General features: G+C 47.6%; 2 protein-coding genes across 3 annotated transcripts; both read left to right on the top strand.

Annotated features, from left to right (window-relative positions):
* Positions 1 to 222: 222 nt before the first annotated feature.
* Positions 223 to 3454, top strand: LOC120710050 (vacuolar protein sorting-associated protein 25-like). 2 transcript variants are annotated; one of them, XM_039995690.1, is made up of 7 exons: positions 223 to 382; positions 575 to 669; positions 1307 to 1446; positions 1700 to 1753; positions 1886 to 1974; positions 2091 to 2160; positions 3140 to 3454. In XM_039995690.1, exons 2-7 carry the CDS (start codon positions 611 to 613, stop codon positions 3259 to 3261), a joined length of 534 nt encoding a protein of 177 aa, XP_039851624.1. In that variant the 5' UTR covers positions 223 to 382; positions 575 to 610; the 3' UTR covers positions 3262 to 3454. The 2 variants fall into 2 exon arrangements, with proteins under 2 accessions (XP_039851624.1, XP_039851625.1); XM_039995691.1 differs by having other exon boundaries at positions 249 to 382; positions 578 to 669.
* Positions 3455 to 3939: 485 nt separating this feature from the next.
* On the top strand, positions 3940 to 7697 carry LOC120710051 (ubiquitin-conjugating enzyme E2 5A). Its single transcript, XM_039995692.1, has 5 exons — positions 3940 to 4222; positions 4337 to 4425; positions 6288 to 6415; positions 7138 to 7242; positions 7329 to 7697. Exons 2-5 carry the CDS (start codon positions 4356 to 4358, stop codon positions 7467 to 7469), a joined length of 444 nt encoding a protein of 147 aa, XP_039851626.1. The 5' UTR covers positions 3940 to 4222; positions 4337 to 4355; the 3' UTR covers positions 7470 to 7697.
* The last annotated feature ends 10832 nt before the right edge of the window (positions 7698 to 18529 follow it).

The raw sequence follows: 18529 nt of genomic DNA, 5'->3' as shown, positions 1-18529 counted from the left end.
GTGTTGGCCCACATGCCAGAGTGGCGCTAGGCACGGCAACGGGCTCGTGCGATGCCAGGCCGGGCACGAAACAGCCCGTGCCGTGCTTGGGCTTGGCTGAAATCCCTTTCGTGTGCCGCCCATGGGCCGTGGATCTGATGGCCAAGGCCAACTATAGTTCGACCTCGGCTCGGGATGCTCCGGCTTGAGGTGGCAGGCTCGCTCGAGCTCGGCTCATTGACAGCCCTCCCGAGTCAGGGCTCAGGGCTCAGGGTTCAGGGAGTCGGGGCTCGGCTCATTTCTGGGTGATCCTCCCTTACTCTTCCTTCCCTAGCGGTGGCGACTGGGCGAGCGGCGGCGCACGTCTTCGTCCAGCCCTTTGCCGGCGACGAGCATCCTCCAGGTATGCCCGCCCCTTCTCTTTCCTTCTGCTGCGCGAGATGGAGCACCGAGCACCCCAAACCCTAACAAAACTATTTGTATTCGGATCTGAATCCAGTTAGAATATATAACCTACAAACTTCGATTTCGTTTTGCAAAAATTATCGGGTGTACATGTGCACACCCATGTCCTTTGCTGGGTCCGCCACTGCAGAAGCACCTGGTTTTCCGAGCGAGCGCAGGAGCGGAGATGCAGAGGCTAGGGGATTTCAGGCTGCCTCCCTTCTTCAACTACCCGCCTTACTTCACGTAATCTCCCTTCTCGCAGTCGCTCTGTCTGCCGCCTTTTGCTCTCTTCCAAACTCTCCTGTGAAATACAAATACTAGGCCTTTCCTGTGCGTGCTGTCAGCGAGAATTGCCACAAACATGTTCCTGTTGTCTTCAAACATGTAGACTGCAGGAGGAACAGATGACTGAATTGGTGATGGCTGTAGTCGTAATTAGAGAGTTTTCTGGGCGAGGAGTTCAATAAAAGTTTGTGCTCCTAGTGTCCAAGTACTATGTTTGTTTAATTGAATGGAACACCTAGATGGTGCTCCTTTTTCTGTCTCTGTGGAGTTTCCAGTTTAGGAAATTCACCATCCATCCGATTATATGTAGATGAATTGCTAGTTTACAATTGTGGTTTCTGGATGGTATTCCCAGCGCTTAATGGCTTGGAATTACATTTTCGTTGGACCGAGATACTTCTTCCATATTTCAACAGCCTCTTTGAGATCCAACGGTACATTATAGCATTTCCTCGCTTTGTTCATTAGTAAAATTACATTTTCATTCTCTTCATATCTCGCTAAGGAAAACTCCACTTGAACCTGTTTTCAACTGCAATCTCAATACCAGAACTGAGAACTATAGCACTATGCTGACCTAACATATTACCCTCAGTTTGCAGCCTGTGCGCGAAACGCGGGAAAAGCAAGTCCAGTTATGGAAAGATCTGATACTTGATTACTGTAGAAGTCACAAGATACATACAATATCCCTGGAAGAAGATTTCCCCTTGTTCTCCAATCCAAAGATCGAGAGTACTATACATTCATATTAATCCTCGTTTCCTGCAAGTTCAGAGAAAACATGCTTTATTATTAGAGTATTTGTTAGTTATAGTTGTGCCTAGCAATCAAGCATGCTGATAATTTACACATAATACCTATCATGAATCATTTTGTACATACTGTACTGGTCTACATACATTAAATGATCTACAATTCAAAATTACTATATTTTTGCACACTTGTTTAGTCATTCCACTGCATTTACAGGTACTTTGTAATGCAGGATCTCTTAGCCATGAAGCGAAGGAAGTGTTCCTTGCAGCTCTTGTTAGTGAAGGTTCATTCTATAAACATCAATACTAATTTTAGTTACTTTATTAGTAGCTTATGGTAAATATGTGCAGTGTGGTGCCATTTTAGTTTGACAATCAGGCATCAGCATATGTTTAAATTTGTGCTGAAACTGCAGGTCGTGCAGAATGGATGGACAAAGGTCACAAGAAATGCCTCATTCTTTGGCTAAGAATACAGGATTGGGCCAATTTCATATTAAATTTTGTAAGACTTTTTTTTCTATTCAACATATTTCCTAAGGAGCTATCTGCTTATCTATTTATGACATAGGGCAATTTATTCACTGCAGGATGATATTTCTCTTTGCATTGTGCTTGTAGGTAAAGGATAATGGATTGGAAGTAATGACCATCGAAGAAATACGCTCTGGAATCGATACTCGTGGAACTGGTAAGTTTGAAAAACTCTGAAGTAGCCTATTTCCGTCACTCCAACATATCCATGACTCACTTGACAACAGCTTGCAGTAAAAGCACTACCGTGGCCAGATACATCCCTGAACTTTGCTCCAAGGATAATTTTGGTCCCTAAACTATCAAATAGGCCACTTAAGTCCCTCAAATTTCTATTTTGGATTAAAATGCTCCCTAAGTTGACTTGGCATACCATGTGCTCTTGCCATATCAGCAAGGGCATCATTTAAATAAGTCAGCATGATAAAGTAGTAGATTTTTCCACTTTGATTCACCATACCTATTATAATGGTTGTATACTACTCCCTCCGTTCCAAATTATAAGTCATTCCAAGAATCTTGGAGAGTCAAACTATCTCAAAGTTTGACCAAAATTATAGAGAGAAATATAAAGATTTATGACATCAAATAGGTGTATTATGAAAATATAGCTAACAAAGAATCTAATGATACTTATTTGGTATCATAAATGTTATTATCTTGTCATATAAATTTGGTCAAACTTGAAAAACTTTGACTCTCCAAGATTCTTGGAGTGACTTATAATTTGGAACGGAGGGAGTAGGTATTATTTATTATTAATATGTTTCTTGCAAACTATCAACTCCATGTAATGTATTATTTATAATTGGATGGGACAAGGGTTAAATGAGACAATATAACATATTGACTCATCAAGGACAACTAAAACTGACGTGGCATGAATATATGGCGTGCCACATCAGCCCAAGGACCATTTTGATCCATTGTGAAAAGTTGAAGGACTTAGGTGGACTATTTGATACTTCAGAGACCAAAGTGACCTTTGGACTAAAGTTGTGGGATGTATTTGGCTATTTCACCTTATTTATACTAAAAATGCTGGTGGTACTTCACCAGGAATAAAGCAAGCATGTCTCATAATCCAATTGCTTTATTTATACTCAGTTTATTTTGATTTGTGTGCTCTCTTACAGAACTTGAGGGAATCGATCGTGGTGTTCTCATGCGGGCTCTGAGGCAATTGGAACAGAAAGGCAAAGCAGCTATCTTCAAAGGCACTTCGGCCGATGACGAAGGCGTGAAGTTTTCTGTGTAAATTTCTTTGCGATCCTCAAACTGGCAGGCAAATAAACTGATCGATCAGCAGTGTCTTTGAACATGACCTGAAAAATCACATCGTTGTCAAATAGCGGTATTTTTTTCCTGCATGTTCTTCAGCGCTGTGAATGCTAAACTACCCTAATCCGTCTTTTCCTGGTTTGCTGTGGTGAAATTTGACAAAAACCTTATTAAACGTCCGCCGAGTGGCTGACAAGAAAAGGTTGAACTGCTCATGCCTCTTGTGCTGATGCGGTGATGCCGTAGAGCTGACCCTGATCTGACAATGCTGGTTAGCAAAGGAACTCGAGAACCTTCCTAGAACTGGCTGTTGATCACCCAGTTCACTGTAAAAGAAACCACCAGCGGCCCGTCCGGCAGAAACGGATCCACAATTCCACATAGTACTACATCCACTCGACTGTTTTCTCACGCAAGAATTGGATTCCGCCGTCCGGCCGCTGACAGGTAGACCACGCGGAATCAATCAGCAGCAGGCTGTCCCAATCACCGGAATCTGTGGGCGCAGCAGCATCTTGCATCCCCATCCATCCGTCGATTTATTTATTACTTTGTCGTTGTTCAGAAAAAGAGAAAGAAAAATTCTCCGATCATGAGGAGCAGCCAGCGGCTGACATGATATGAACGGGGGTTAGTGGATGGCAATTGGCATTTGATTTGATGCCGGCCGCTTTCACTGATCAGCTAGCCATGGCATCGCATCGCCATTCGCCACTAAAGTAAGGAAGGCCCCAGGAAAGGAGCGATGTGGTTCGATGAAGCTGAATAAACAAAGCCAGCACGCAAACCAGTAGCGTTCAGAGGACGCTCATTTACATAAATACCCTCCGTCCTGGTTCCTTCCCCCAGCTCCAAACTCCATTATTGGTTGATCCTTGAGAAGAGAGGAGGAAGAGAGGCAGAAGCAAAGGAGAGACAACAGTTCTTCAGCTAGGCAGGTTTGTTTCTTTTGCCCAATTCTCGGGTCATCTCTGCTGGTATGCTGTAGGGCTAGCTTTTGATGACAACTACTTGGTAGGAGTAATTTCTTTGATCTTGCTTGCTGGATATAGGAGGGCAAGGAGAGAGGAGATGGCGTCGAAGAGGATTCAGAAAGAGCTCAAGGATCTGCAGAAGGACCCTCCCACCTCGTGCAGTGCAGGTCCTACTGCCTTCTTTCTCGCTTCCTCATCTGTTGATTTTGCTTTTTTTTAGTCATATCCTTGTGTAGGTGTCAGATTTTTTTGCACATGCTTCTGAACAACTTCTTGTTCACACGCATGCCTCATTTAGTAGAACTGTAACAATGGATTTCTGACAAAACCAACCTGATAAGTAATCACCCTTTTGGTCCCAAGGAAATGAGTTGGTTCCATTTTCATTTTTAGGCACCAAATGACCGTTGACAATCTGCAGGGGGTGGCCTTTAGTATTGTTGTGCAAACTTATCTTATGTTTATGGAATTGGATTACTGTGATTGAAATCGTGCCACAAAATTAGTTTGTTCAGGGGTTATGGTCTTTGGCAATCTGAAGAATGGGATTAAATTAAAGCATTTAGAGTTATGCCACACACTTAGTTTTTTCTGCTCCCCAAAACAATAGAAGGTGATTTGTCAAATTATATGATTTCTTCGCTAAGTAACTGATGTGAGGATTAGTTAAAAAAAAAGAAATATCGATGGTAATACAGTTTAAGAATATCTACCATGCAAGCAAGGCATGCTATCCAGTGCGTACTTTTACTTTTACCTTGAATGTGCTTTTTTTTTGGGAACTTACATTGAATGTGCTGTTCACTAGAGCATAACAAGCTTTACATGGCATAATAATTAAAGTAGACCGTATATCAAAAAAATATAATTTTCTGGTTTGACACTTAATAGTGCAATGTGTAACAATCAAATTGGAAGTCTGTTAAAAATTGATCAGTAGTAACTATTCATTGATCTTTATTTTGTTTTGAATAATTTATAACATATCTGAGTATTTCAACTAGCTACACCCATGCTGTTTCATATTGATAACTTGTCAGTTATTAGTATAGAAATGCTTTAAGGGGAAGGGTATAAAGCAGCAATATATCATTTTGTGGAACCTAAGTTCTTCTGATCTTCTCAAGGGATCAGGAGACATCCTCTAGTTTATTTTCAAAAGATGTAGTGTACCAATGTTTCGGTTGATAACTTGATGTCTTCGTTACACTAAAAAAAACTCGACCGGGCGGGGGAAAGACCGCCCCCGCGGCATTATATTAAGAAGAGGCCAAGTTGACCCCGGCCGAGAAACCCCCCGAACCCCGGCTCTTGATCTTGGGTCTGGTGCCACGTTCCTGGGACCGTTACCCAACGGGCCAGGACCAAGCTGACCACTCAGCCCACTGGGTCTGGCGCCACGTTCTTGGGACCGTTACCCACCGGGCCGGGTCCAGGCTGACTACACAGCCCAAGCCATCAAGAGCACAGCGAGGGGGATTTTTTTCCGCAGGCGGGGGAATCCGCCCCGGTGGGGGTTCGAACCCCCCACCTGCGGGTGCCGCCGGTTGCGCCCAGACCGACTGAGCTAACAACCTTAGGCATATCTTCGTTACACTAGTTTATTGGCATGTGAAAATCAGGACATTAATATATCCAGAAGAACCACATGTCAATTTACATTATGGTGTGTTATTTTCTTTTGATTGTACTGGTGATGATATGTGTACATCTCATTAAGTGTTCACGTGAAGTAATAAGCTATCGAGCTTTATTAGAGGAGGAAACTGTCCTTGCAATTGCTTTCTTGCAAACAATAGGCTCTGAACTAAAAACTAAGGCCTGGTGACACAAATATTTTTTTCAGCATTCTTCGTGCTATTTGGTTTTACCTAGTTTGAAGATCTTTTAGTTGTCAAAATCTGTTTATATAAACTGTATATATGCCCGTCAGATAAGACATTTCAATGTTGTGCATAACCTAGAATTTTGTTCACTCAAAAGTCACATCAAATACCTAGTTGGTGACGACAAAAATCATATTTGACAGGTCCTGTGGGTGAGGATATGTTCCACTGGCAGGCAACAATAATGGGTCCATCTGATAGCCCATATTCTGGTGGAGTTTTCCTAGTTACAATCCATTTCCCTCCTGATTATCCTTTCAAACCACCAAAGGTATGGTAACTGATTAAGAATTTGAGCAATATTGTATCAATCCTTTGTTTCTGTGCATTTTGTATGGTTGTTGTTTTTGCACTTGTATTTTGTAAAAATAAGGATACGCACACACTCATTTCACATCCTAGGAGCATGAGTTTGGTTCATATGCACCTAAAGAACCTTTTTAAGGGGTTGAGAGTTTATTGGTGAGATGCCATGCCATTGAGCACATTGGTGAGATGCCATGCCACTAAGAACACTTGCTGAAACACTGAAATGTTTAGGAAGAAATATAAGAAAGAAAGAATCAAAGCCGTCCCATGTAAATTTGTTTGCAGTGGTAAATATAGGAGTATCATAAGCTAATGTTCGGATTGATTCTTATACATCAACTATCAAGTTGTGATATGACAAGAACAGCTGCACCATGAATGATAGTTCAGTTTTTTTTTATAGTTTTCCAATTTCTTTTAGGTGCTGCTTTCATTTTTCTAGATTTGGGCCATGAACCAAGAATGCTTCTGCAGTTGCATGTGCCCTTTCTAATCTAAATTATCCATCTAGTTATTGCGACGGAATAAGTCCTTGTGGTTTGTGATTCTAACCATTCATGCGCAAGCTTGAAAATTTCCCAAGTCCAGGAATTCATGCGCCATGCAGAATATCCATGCATCCTTACAATCCAAAGTCCACGGTTCCAAAGCATGTGACCTTGATCTATGCTATGCAATGTGCAGGTGGCGTTTCGCACCAAGGTGTTCCATCCAAACATTAACAGCAATGGAAGCATCTGCCTTGACATCCTCAAGGACCAGTGGAGCCCCGCGCTCACTATATCCAAGGTTGGTGACTCTCGTATGTAGGAGTAGCGATCAATCAATCTCTTTCCATGGCTTGAGCTTCCTACAAACACCGTGTTGGGTTCCAGGTGTTGCTGTCCATCTGCTCCCTGCTGACGGATCCAAACCCCGACGACCCTCTGGTCCCCGAGATCGCGCACATGTACAAGACGGACCGGCACAAATACGAGAACACCGCGAGGACCTGGACCCAGAGGTACGCCATGTAGAGGACCGGGGGTCACCGAAGCCGGCGCTGCTCCGCTTGTGTATTGTGTCGCTGGACCTGGGCGTGTCTCCTTTGCGTTCGATCGTGTGCTGTACTGCTGTATGATGAATCAAATTGGGTTTGCAGTGCACTGTGTGGTGCCGAATGTTGTATTGTGTCACTCCGAAGCAGTAATTCTGAATGTCCAGAAACTGGTGTGTGGTACTGTTTTGCGTTGGGTCATGTTGCCAATTGCCATGCGACGAGTCCATGTGTTTGGGTTCTTCCCTTCACCATTTGTTGGAGGAGAAGGCGATACGGGAGTTCCATATTTTTACTGCGTGGCAGACAACATTGAATATGTGAAATATCACGGAAAAAATGAAGCAACTTTTTTTTTTCTTTGAGAGCATGCAAAAATGAAACAACGTTCGTAAATATGAGTGACAGGCGGCAGCGATCAGAGAACAGCTCGTGAAGGCCAAGGAAATATATGAATACTCCGCGGGCCGGACGTGGGCTCGTCTGTAACTAGAGATAGGGGGCCGCAACTTTAAAGGCCCACAATTGAGGACGAGAATTTTCACAGCGGCCTGTGAGAGGCGGCCCTTGTAAATCCGTTATCGAGTGGGATTTGGCCGGCGGCGGCGACTCTGGCGGCCGCGGCAAGCCGGCAACCAGCAAGAGGCGCTCCGGATCCTGCCCCGGATCTCTTGAGCTCCGTGGCTCGGACGGCTACTGTGCCAGGAAGATGGTGTTTTTTATCCCGACTCCCGTGCGTTCTTCAGTACTGTATCTGCTTGCGCTCCTCGCGTTTGCAGATTTTTGCCCACCTCACATGTCGGTTAGATGCATGTTCGATCGTATCTTGGGAAATTCAAAATACTGTCTACTAGTATTGGTTCAATTTATCTCGGCGGATGAGCCTTGAGCAGCCATCCGCCGCTATGAAATCGCAAGCAAGATGATTTAGCGGCAATTGATGCTGCGCGTTGTCGCATGTCACTGTAACTGATCGTCCTAGTATCACTAGTAAATAAAATGTCCAAGTGTACGATGATTTCACTGGATCGAGTAAATAAAACCAGTACGCGAACGTTCAGATCGAGATTGTGAAACAGTGAGATGGTGGCTACTGCTGGCTGGCTGTGGCTGGTAGTTGATGCTGATTTGGTGTGAGAAAAATACTGCTGGCTAATTACAGCCGAACAGAGTGAGTGGATATGTTGAATGGGTGAAAAAGGTGACCAGCCTCATGCAACAGCGCAGTGGCGGACCCAGTGGGTACGCCATATAGGCTTAGGACTATCCAAAATTTGAGCAATCTTTTCTTTACTAGTTGATTTCCTTTACTACACATAATTATTTGAAAACTCTTATAGTTGTATTACCTAATTGTATACTGAATTATACCGTTTTGTATCTTGAAGTTTTAGCTAGGCATACCCTAGATTCAAATCCTGAGTCCGCCACTGCAACAGTGCATTCCAGTAGCAGGTTGGCATGTGTAACGAGCCATGATTATGATTTTGACGAGTCTTTTTTTGGATATAATTCAATAACATCTACTGCCCGTCGAGCATGGTGATGCATCATGCGCAGCACTGTACATGAAAACATCACGGGCGCCAGAGTGCTTATGGGTGATGCATATACATGTCTTAACGTATGTCCACGTAAAGTAACCAACTGCAGAAATTTTGCAGGCGGCCTTTAACTGAAACTAAGCCTAGTTGTGCAAATAAGGGTTTCCTTTGGGTTTTTTTTTTGTTCAGTGCTGTTTGATTTTGCTTTGTTCAAACTCTACTAGTTGTCATGCAATCTACGTTTCTTGAGAAATAAATTAGCATGCACAAGGCTGTAGCCCTGTATTTTCTTCAACTCATGTCAATACCCGTTTTGGCAATGCAAGTCTTAATTGGCAGATCGTACGGGTGAAACCATGGTCCGTTTGGCCCATCTTACAGCCCATAATGCTGGTAAAGTCTGACGCCGATATTGACTTTCCTGGTGATTATCCTTTGAAACCACCAAAAGGTATTGCGCGTGATTAAGAATTTTGCTGGATGGTCTGTCATCCATTGTTTCAATGCATTTTTCCTCTACTACACACATAACTCTGCAGGCACAGCTCATCTGGATAATATGACACAGACAGAGAAGTATGTCATGTACAGTCTTATGATTGTTGCAGCTAACTGTGGCGTGTCATCTGACTGTCGAACTGGTATTGGGTTCGGATGTTTTGATTTGATGCTGCCATTCATGCAAGGGAAAAACAATGCATCAGTACCAAGGTCGTTATGCCTGCCTGAGTGCCTGTTCTGCTCTGTTCGACTGTTCCTCCGGGAACCACAAACTCCTACAACACTAGCAGAAACGTTGGCCGTAACTGCATCGGCGTGTGCTCGCCTGATTCGCAGCCGTACGCACTCGTCTGACGACTAATATTTCTTCCGGCCTTAGAGAATCGAATCCAATCAATCGATCAGCGTACTAGTATGTGTTTAATCTTTGCTATGATGCGATGGTTGGTTCAAAACGCCAAAGCTGTGTTTACTTCAAGAAAGTATCGGATGTCTCCGAAGAGACACTTCAAGAAAGTAGTAGGTGAGGTTGGCCGCAGGCCTTTAGCTGTAAAATCCAGGAATGTCGCTGGGGGAGGATGCTTTCTCTGCTGTCCTCTGCTCCTGCGCGCTGTACCCCATGCGTTCTTACTGTGCAGCGTACCAACTCCAAACATGCACGCCCGTTCTGCTTCTGCTGGTACTGGCGAGCCAGAGTCCGCGAAGGTACAGTACAGTTCAATGTTCAAAGTTGGAAAAGGCAGGAAAAGGAGAGGAATTCGACGCGGTCGTGCTGTTGCCTTCCGTTTCGTTCCTAATCCTCACCATCCTCTTTACTACAGCTAGCTAGCGCACTTTACTTTTACTGCCACCTAGTACAGCAACTGAATCTGCTTGGTCCTAGAATGAAATGCAATGCAACTGGGATGACCTAAAGTGTCGAGTTCACCAAAGGTCGTGGTACTGGTTCGTCCATCCAGATGCAGGTGGGTCTGTTCCGACTCTTGTTACTGCCCTGTGAGCTGGTGGTACCTCGCTACAGATTTCATCCGGTTGAACGCTCCTGCAGCCTTGTCATCACCACTGGATGCCGGGCGGGGCAAAGTGAAACCAGAGAACGAGTCGTGAAAAAAGGGAAGGCAAGATCCACACAGTGCCGTCACGCCAAGCCCTACTACCCAGGCCCAACTTTTGGGATGGCCCGGCTTGATGAGAGCGAGAAAGAAAGAAAGGTTAGGGCCGTGTTTGGTTAGATGAAAAAATTTTCGCGCACGTTTTTCGAAAAAAGAATCTCGTACGCATGGAGTACTAAATGAAGTCTATTTGCAAAACTTTTTTAGGGACGGGTGTAACTTTTCGAGACGAATCTAATTGTTGTAATTAATTGATGATTTGCTACAGTGATGCTACAGTAACCATCCTCTAATCGCGCGGTCAAAGGCCTCATTAGATTCATCTCGAGATTTACACGGGGGGTTGTGGAGGTGGTTTTGTAATTAGACTTCGTTTGATACTCTAAATTAGTGGTCAAAGCGTGCTACAGTAAAAACACGAAAAAAACCAAACACGGCCCGATGGCCATATGAGAGGAGGGCATGCATCTGTCTGCTGCGCCTGCAGGTACTGTGCTGCGCCTGCAGGTACTGTGCTGCGCTGCAGCCTTGCGGCGGACGGAGCCAGTGTGGCCCCCGGACTCCGGTGTCCGGTGCCTGGGCAATAATGCCGGCGGCACGGGCGCTGTTGGTGGTTGCGGCGCCCCAGAAATGAGCCGGTCATCATGCCGCGCTCACGTGGCTACGCCCCTCCGTTCCGTCGCCCTGCAGCTTTCACTACCGGTGGCGTGGTGGCCGGGTGGAGTCCGGTGGGGCGTGGGCGTGCGCGCCGGCCGGGCGGCGGCGGAGATCGATCGATCTCGGCTCCTCTCCTCCTCCCCCAACCGTGGTCAGGAGGGTTGGTGAGCCGGGGCCCCGCCGTGCGGCCTGCCCTGGAGGTCTCCTGGACAGGACGGCTGGCGTGGGATCCGGAGGAGGGGACGCCCGGGCCGGCCGCAGCTGCAGTGCAGGGTACTCCATGGCTTTTGACATTCGATCACCGATGGAGATCAGAAGGTGGAGACAAAAGTCAGGTCATGGGCTCGGCAACAGCGCACTCTCCCGTCAGACACTGTACCGTGAACTACCAGCACCTCGAACCCTCGATCCAAGACACCTGATGCGAGTACGAGAGAGGAACTAGAGTACGTACTAGTAGAAGGTAAGCACCACGCCGAGCACCCTCCGGTCAAGCCCAAGCCAGCGTAACGCCCGCTGACGGCGAGGAGCCACTCCTGCGGTCGGCCCTGCACATCGTTGGGAACGTGTCACAGTTTTAGAAATCGAATTCTACTTTCTTTCTTTTTTTTTGAAAGAACAATCGAATTCTACTTTCGCCTGTCCCCTTCGGCCCCTCCCCTGGTCGGGTAGGTGGTGAACCAATCAGGCCAGTGCCAACGCCGGATTCGACCCCGTCCAGGTAGGTACTAGGTCGACGAGGTTGACGCGCGCCCTCCCTGTTGGTCGGTTTCCGTGAGCACGTTGGCATTGACACCACCGTAGAAGGCCGGGCAGCAACACCACCGCGTTTGCCAACTCGCGCTTCGCCGCCATTTCTAAAAAGAAAGCAGCGAGCGTTCCAAGTGTCCGCCGCGCCGATCCCAACACGAGGAAAAGAAGCGAGCCGCTCTGCTGCGGGCCGGCGAGGGCAGAGGAGGATAGGAAGCGGCTATCCCGGCGTGCGCCGCGCGGCGCCGCGCCGCCCAAGAGCGCGCCACGACGACGACGACAGGAAAGGGCAGACGGCAGCGCGGAACAGGACGAGCACCGCCCCGGCCCCCCGCGGACCACGCGACGGGCTCGCGCGCGCCCATGCCCATGCGCAGCGCAAGGCTCCAACGGGAACGGCGCGCGCTACCCAACCCACCACACCACCACCAATTCCATGCGATGCGTCCGCCCCCTCCTGTGGCCGCCTGTCCTCTGCGCGCGTGAACGCTGAACCCGTTGCCCTGCCGTGGCCCGTGGCTCCACCGCCCTGCCCTGTTGCCCTGCCAAAAGCCAATCACCTTCGCCGCCGCTACCTGCCAGGCGCGCCGGTTTTTGTTAGGGAACGGCTTCCGACGCTATCTGCTGCTGCCGCCTGCCTGCGGCCTGCCGCTGGTGTCTGGCCGCCCGTGCAAGGCTGGACCAACGCCGGCACGCCGCCTCTCAACCCTGCGTCCGGTTCCGGCTGCGCGCGCTTCTTTCCCAACGGCGTCAGCAGACTCGCTACGGTCACTCCCCATTCGTCCGTGGCCCGGCCCGAGGTAACGGAAAGTGCTCACGTCAATGCTGCGCGCAGCGCCTCTCTGCTGGCTGCTGCCCAGCGGTCCACGCTTGCCGCCGAGCTTGGCCGTAGCTACTGTACCCGGTCAAGCGGTCAGTCCAGTCGCACAGCACTAGTACAGCAGCGGCATGTGAAAATATCCATCTGCTTTTGGAGGGGTAGCTATCATGTCATCTCGATTGAGGCTCTCTTTTTCCCCTGATGCTTGAGATTGGCTCGATTAGTTAGATGAATCATGTTCATAATCTGCCGTGATGTTGGTGCTAAGTGCGGCAAGTACGAGTGTGCCATCTGTCATGTCCATTTGCCAAATCGTTGGGAGGCATGTACTCATCTGATCAAACAGCTCTGTTTAGGGACATTACGGTTTGGATGATGACTGGTTATTTCATTTTGGATGTAAAAATCACAATTCACACAGCAGCTCCAACGCATGTGCCACCGCAGCGGAAGCTCCTGTTGCTCATCTCGATGTTTTCCTTTTCCATTAGATGGACCATCTTACCATATCCTAGACTGTGCTTTGGTGCCTCGGTCAGGTGATCTTCCCGGTCCATGTGTTATTTCCTCAGTTTCAAATTGTAAGTCGTTTGACTTTTTCTCGACCCCAAGTTTGATCACTCGTCTTATTAAAAAATTATAGGTCGTTTGACTTAAATTTAACTATGTTTATATAATTTTTTTAAATAAAACCAGTGGTCAAATTTGATGTCAAAAAAATCAAACAACCTATAATTTAGAATGGGAGGAGTACAAGATATCCGGATGCCTTTGTCCTTAAGCCGCATCAATCTAAGATTGATACTTAATTTTCCGTATAGACTTTATAAAAAAATGCACGGTAAAAATACACTGTTTTAAGAGTTTAAATGGTGATTAACAATACCTTCTCATTGCTCATAAATGCAGGGCTGAAAGTATCCAAGGGATTGGAAGAAAAAGGGCACACCAAACTTACTTTTCCAAGCACTTTATTGAAGATTGATGAAACTTTTTACTACGTAAGCACTCCAGATACACTACTCCTAGTAGCAGAGGAAGTTTGCGCACAAAGGTCATTACAAGAAGCATTGAATCCATTGTACCGATCGAGCACATACTCAAATTAAAAAGCTCTACCTGCCAAGATCTGGGGCGCGCTCAAGATCTAACCACAGTAAATTTACCCCATGGTACGGTACAAATTAGGCACGTCCACTCCTCACCGCTTCTTTAGTGCTACATCGGTCCATAAAAAAAATACAATTCTCGCTTTTTGATAAGTCAAACAGTTTGAATTTTGACTAAAATTATATAAATAATAATAATAATATTCATAATACAAAATAAGTATCAGTAGATTAGTTATAGAATATCTTTTATAATAAATTTAATTGGAGACATAAGTAAGAGCTAATAATATTTACTATAAATTTAATAAAATTTGAAATAGTATGACTGGTATGAATTTTATAATTGCATTATTTTGTGTATGGAGGAAGTAACTAATCTGCGTGCGCGGCGGGGATGGGAGTTCATGCACGCATGGGCATGGAGGTAAGCGAGGCAGGATTGCAGGAGCGCAAGGATTTAAAATGTGCTAAAGCCGCGGAGGGTGTACGGACGGGCAGGGCCACCATACTATACGGTTTGTCCCTTTTTCAAGTGTCTAGTTAAAAGTAGCTCGAGCCAAACTTGATTCGATTAGGATTTACGAGGGACCTCAAACCGTAGCAAAATCTGCTACCGACGGTGGGCCTGGGGCCTGGCCTTTTGTGGCCCAGCACGGGGCTCACTTTGTCAGCCAATAATGCTACGGTACTCACAGGTTCCTCTGGCAAAGGGTACCGTGAAGTACTCACTACTACTTAGAGCAAAGTATTGTAACTGGCGATATGCGGGCGTATTCCGGTGGAGAGAGAAAGGAGGAGAGAGAGTAAACCGAGCGGATCGCGAGACGTCGACGGAAGCGAGCGCATGCATTAAATGAGCCCTCCCACCGTCTGTTCATCCAGTTCTCATTGGCTTATTTTTACGATGTGTATTAAAAAAAACGGAGTCCACCACCACTATCTTATTCGGTTGGGCTGACGTGGACATTCATTTCGCTGGAGAGCTAGCGAAACTATAAACCATGCTTTTAAACATGGCTTTAGCTCAGTGGATAACTAAAGAAAGGCCGGAAGGGTCGCCCGTGTGCCGCGCGTGGTGGGAGGTGGAGCCCTGGTCGCCACTCGCCCATCATCGCCTCATACAGAATAGGAACAGGCGGCCTTCTTCCTAATCTTCCTGGTGTCCAGTCCGCCGGTGCTAACCTTGACCGTCCACTACTATCCTATTACAGCAAGCTCCAAAAAGACAGCGCTAGGCACCTACAGCTAGGTAGCTAGTGCTAATAGGGACCCTACGTCAAGTAGTAGCTGCTCCTCCATTCCAAACTGTAAATTATTGCAACTTTCTTAGAGATTCAAAATATTTTAAATTTTATAGATTTACCCAATAAACTACAAACATCTATGATACTCAATAAGTTACATTAGATTTTTCATTAAGTATACTTTTATAGTATATCTATTTGCTGCTATAAATTTTTGTAATATTTTCTATAATGTTGGTTAAACATAAAAATAATTTGACTCTAAAAAAGTTGGAATGGCTTACAATTTGAAAGGGAGGGAGACAGGGAGTACCTGTTTGGTGTTTGGGCTGGTAATTAAACAAGTGCTTTCAGTGCGAAATGACGCTCCCGGACGCGAAATGTGGAGCAATAATATACTACATAGATCTTGCATGGAGAGAGAGAACAAAGGTTCTTACACCGTCACATACTGCAGGCACGACGCTAGCTCTTCGCTCAGATCCAAATTACGGGAGGTAATTGCTTCGGCTGTAAGCATTTGTAATTCTGTTGGCCTATGTAACACCCTGCCTCCGGACAGTCCGCTCTGGAGCGGCGGACAGTCCGCCCAGATAACACCCAGATATTTATCTGGTTGTGGACCCCGGTTGTCATATCCTCCTTTCTCCTCATCCCATCGACCAGAGACGAGCTCCGCTCGCTCCGCCATCGTACTCTTCCTTCGATCTCCCTCCTCCAGCCACCATACCTCGATTCCTTGCGCGAGCATCTTCCCCAGCACCTCCTCCACCTTCCCCAAATCCCAGCCAGCACCTTCCCGGCCGGAATCGCCCCAACCGCCGCCGGTCACCATTGGAGCCCGCTTGAAGCTTGCTCCACCGTCGATCCGCTTCTCCGGTCATCCTCCGCCCGAACCGACCGCGAGAATGGATTCGTGATGAGTTACTTGTGCTCCCTCGCCTTTTTCCCCCTCCTATTGTGCGTCACCGGCGCCGGGGACGGCTGCCGCCGCCGCTGCCGCACCTGTTACCGCCTGTCGTGCAGTGTCAAAGAGACGAACCGCGGACGGTCCGCCCAGGAGGGCCGGACAGTCCGCAAGTCAGGTTAGAAGTTATCCAGGGACATTGTTGTCTCTGATGGTTTCGCAGAATTGAACTGCGGACGGTCCGCTAAGGAGGGCCGGACAGTCCGCCGTTAGGATTAGAAATTTGTCCAGAGACGTCGTTGTCTCTGGTGGATTGGCGAAGGTGTATAGCGGACGGTCCGCTAAGGGTGAGCGGACAGTCCGCTAAGGGTGAGCGGACAGTCCGCCAGTCAGTCTAGAAATTCTCCAGAAACATTGGTGGTTCTGGTGAGTTTACAAAGGTGTACTGCGGACAGTCCGCTATCGGATCGCGGACAGTCCGCAGTATAGTTTTAAGTTTGTCCAGAGACGTTGGTAGTTATGGTAGGTCGTCAGGGTTGAACTGCGGACAGTCCGCCAGTTAGTTCATTTTGAGTATGGTTCTTTTGTAAGTAGGGAATTTTAGCTACACTAGTTTATATCATATGCGTGTGCATTAACTGGCATTTCATATATATTCATGCATATGCATTATTGCACCCATTTAGGTACACTAGATGTACACGTGTGGACACGAAGCACGCGATACTGGAGTCGAACCACAAGACGCTGTTCGATGGACATCTCCAGAAGCTGGAAGGAACCGCTGAAGCAACCGAAGACCCGGCCCAAGGTCGGAAGGGCCCAAGGCCTTAATAGCATTAACACTGACTTAGTGTTACCCCCAGGCAAGCCCCGGTACACATTCTACTATTTCAAATTATGACACCTATATGTGTCTCTATTACTTGTGCATTAGGTTTAGAAATTGTTTGGAACCCTAGTTGTATAATCCCTAGGTTTCCTTGAGTTATACTAGTATGTATAGGACGATAGTAACGCTATGCTTAATAGTTTCCGATAGAAGTCGAGTGATTTCTGTCACTTGCGAGATATATGATGTTTAGAAGTCGAGTAATCTCTGGTTACTCGCGAGATATATAATATCTTTATAACCAAGTTCCTGAGTTGTTGAATTTGATATAAAATGAATGGAAATTTGAGACCGAACGGGAAATGATGATGATATATAGGTGTGGCAGTAGGACAGGGTTCCTGGGTGTCTTAGTCCCGTCTGTGTCGGTTAAGGACCGTACCGTTGTCTGGCCCTGCCGATCATGTTTGAATTGTACTAGCCACATGCCGGGAGTAGGAGGTAGTCGAAACCGGTAAGTCGAGTACTGCATTGCTTTGAAAGTACAGAACTTCATCACCACCCCTTAGGGCGAGTCGAGTAGTCGCGGAGAAACGGGATGCATGTATTTACTTTTGGTGGTCTCTCGTTGAGCTCGGCTGACTATATGTAGGTAGGGCGGTTCTGTAGATCGAAGCGGGGAGGGGAATGGTTGGTGCGTGTGGTCCGACGGGGCCTATGCGTGCCGTGTTGGTTTGGTCTACCTTGCAAGGTTAAATCGGATTGATTCGCCCTCAGTCGCTCTCGAATATGAGCTGCAAGACTCGAGCTCGGATCACTGGGCCGCAAGGCTAGCCTCCTCCTTGGCAATAGCCTCCTCCCGTAGCTCCAGGGCTTTCTCCCGTCCCGCCGCCGCGAGCTCCCGGTCGAACACCTTCCGGAGCCCTTTCTTGTAGGACTCAAGGTCGGCCTCAAGCTCGGACCGGGCGGCGGCAGCACGGGAGGCTTCGGCCTTCATGCGCTCCTCCAGGCGGATGTGCCAGTCGCCGAGACGCTGACGCTCGCTCTCTAGAGCTGCCCACTCCCGCCTGAATGCTGCCTCGGCAGTAGAAGTTGCCTCTTCTATCGTCCGCCGGACCCGGACCAGCACCCGGGCGAGGGGAACCGCATCCTCCTCTGGGGGACCCTGCAAGAGCCCCCTACCAGAGACCACCTCCAGCTCTTCCTCTGCTGCAGGTTGGGAGCTGGGGGTGGGGACATCTGGCATAGACGTCGGGCCCTCGGGTACCGAGGTGCTCGCCGTTGCTGCGTCCGCTGCCGCTGTGCTCACCGTCGCCAAGCCCGGTGTCGGCGCGTCTGCCGCCGTAGCCGGGGCCTCGGGGGCCACCACGTCGGGCGTTGCTGCGCCTGGCACTGGCGCATCCGCTGCCGCCGCGTTGGGCGCATCGGGTTAGCAGAGGTCGCCGCACCCGAGGTTCAAACATCCGCCGTCGCCGCCGAGGCACCGGTCGCCTGGACCCCCGCTAACGAGCCAGCGGCGGCGGAAGAGCTGCTTGGGCGGAAGGCCCTGGCGAACGAAGAG

This window comes from Panicum virgatum, chromosome 5K (assembly GCF_016808335.1).
Source record: "Panicum virgatum strain AP13 chromosome 5K, P.virgatum_v5, whole genome shotgun sequence".
In the NCBI taxonomy this organism is placed as follows: Eukaryota; Viridiplantae; Streptophyta; class Magnoliopsida; order Poales; family Poaceae; genus Panicum; species Panicum virgatum.
This window is presented reverse-complemented; position numbering and strand designations above follow the sequence as displayed.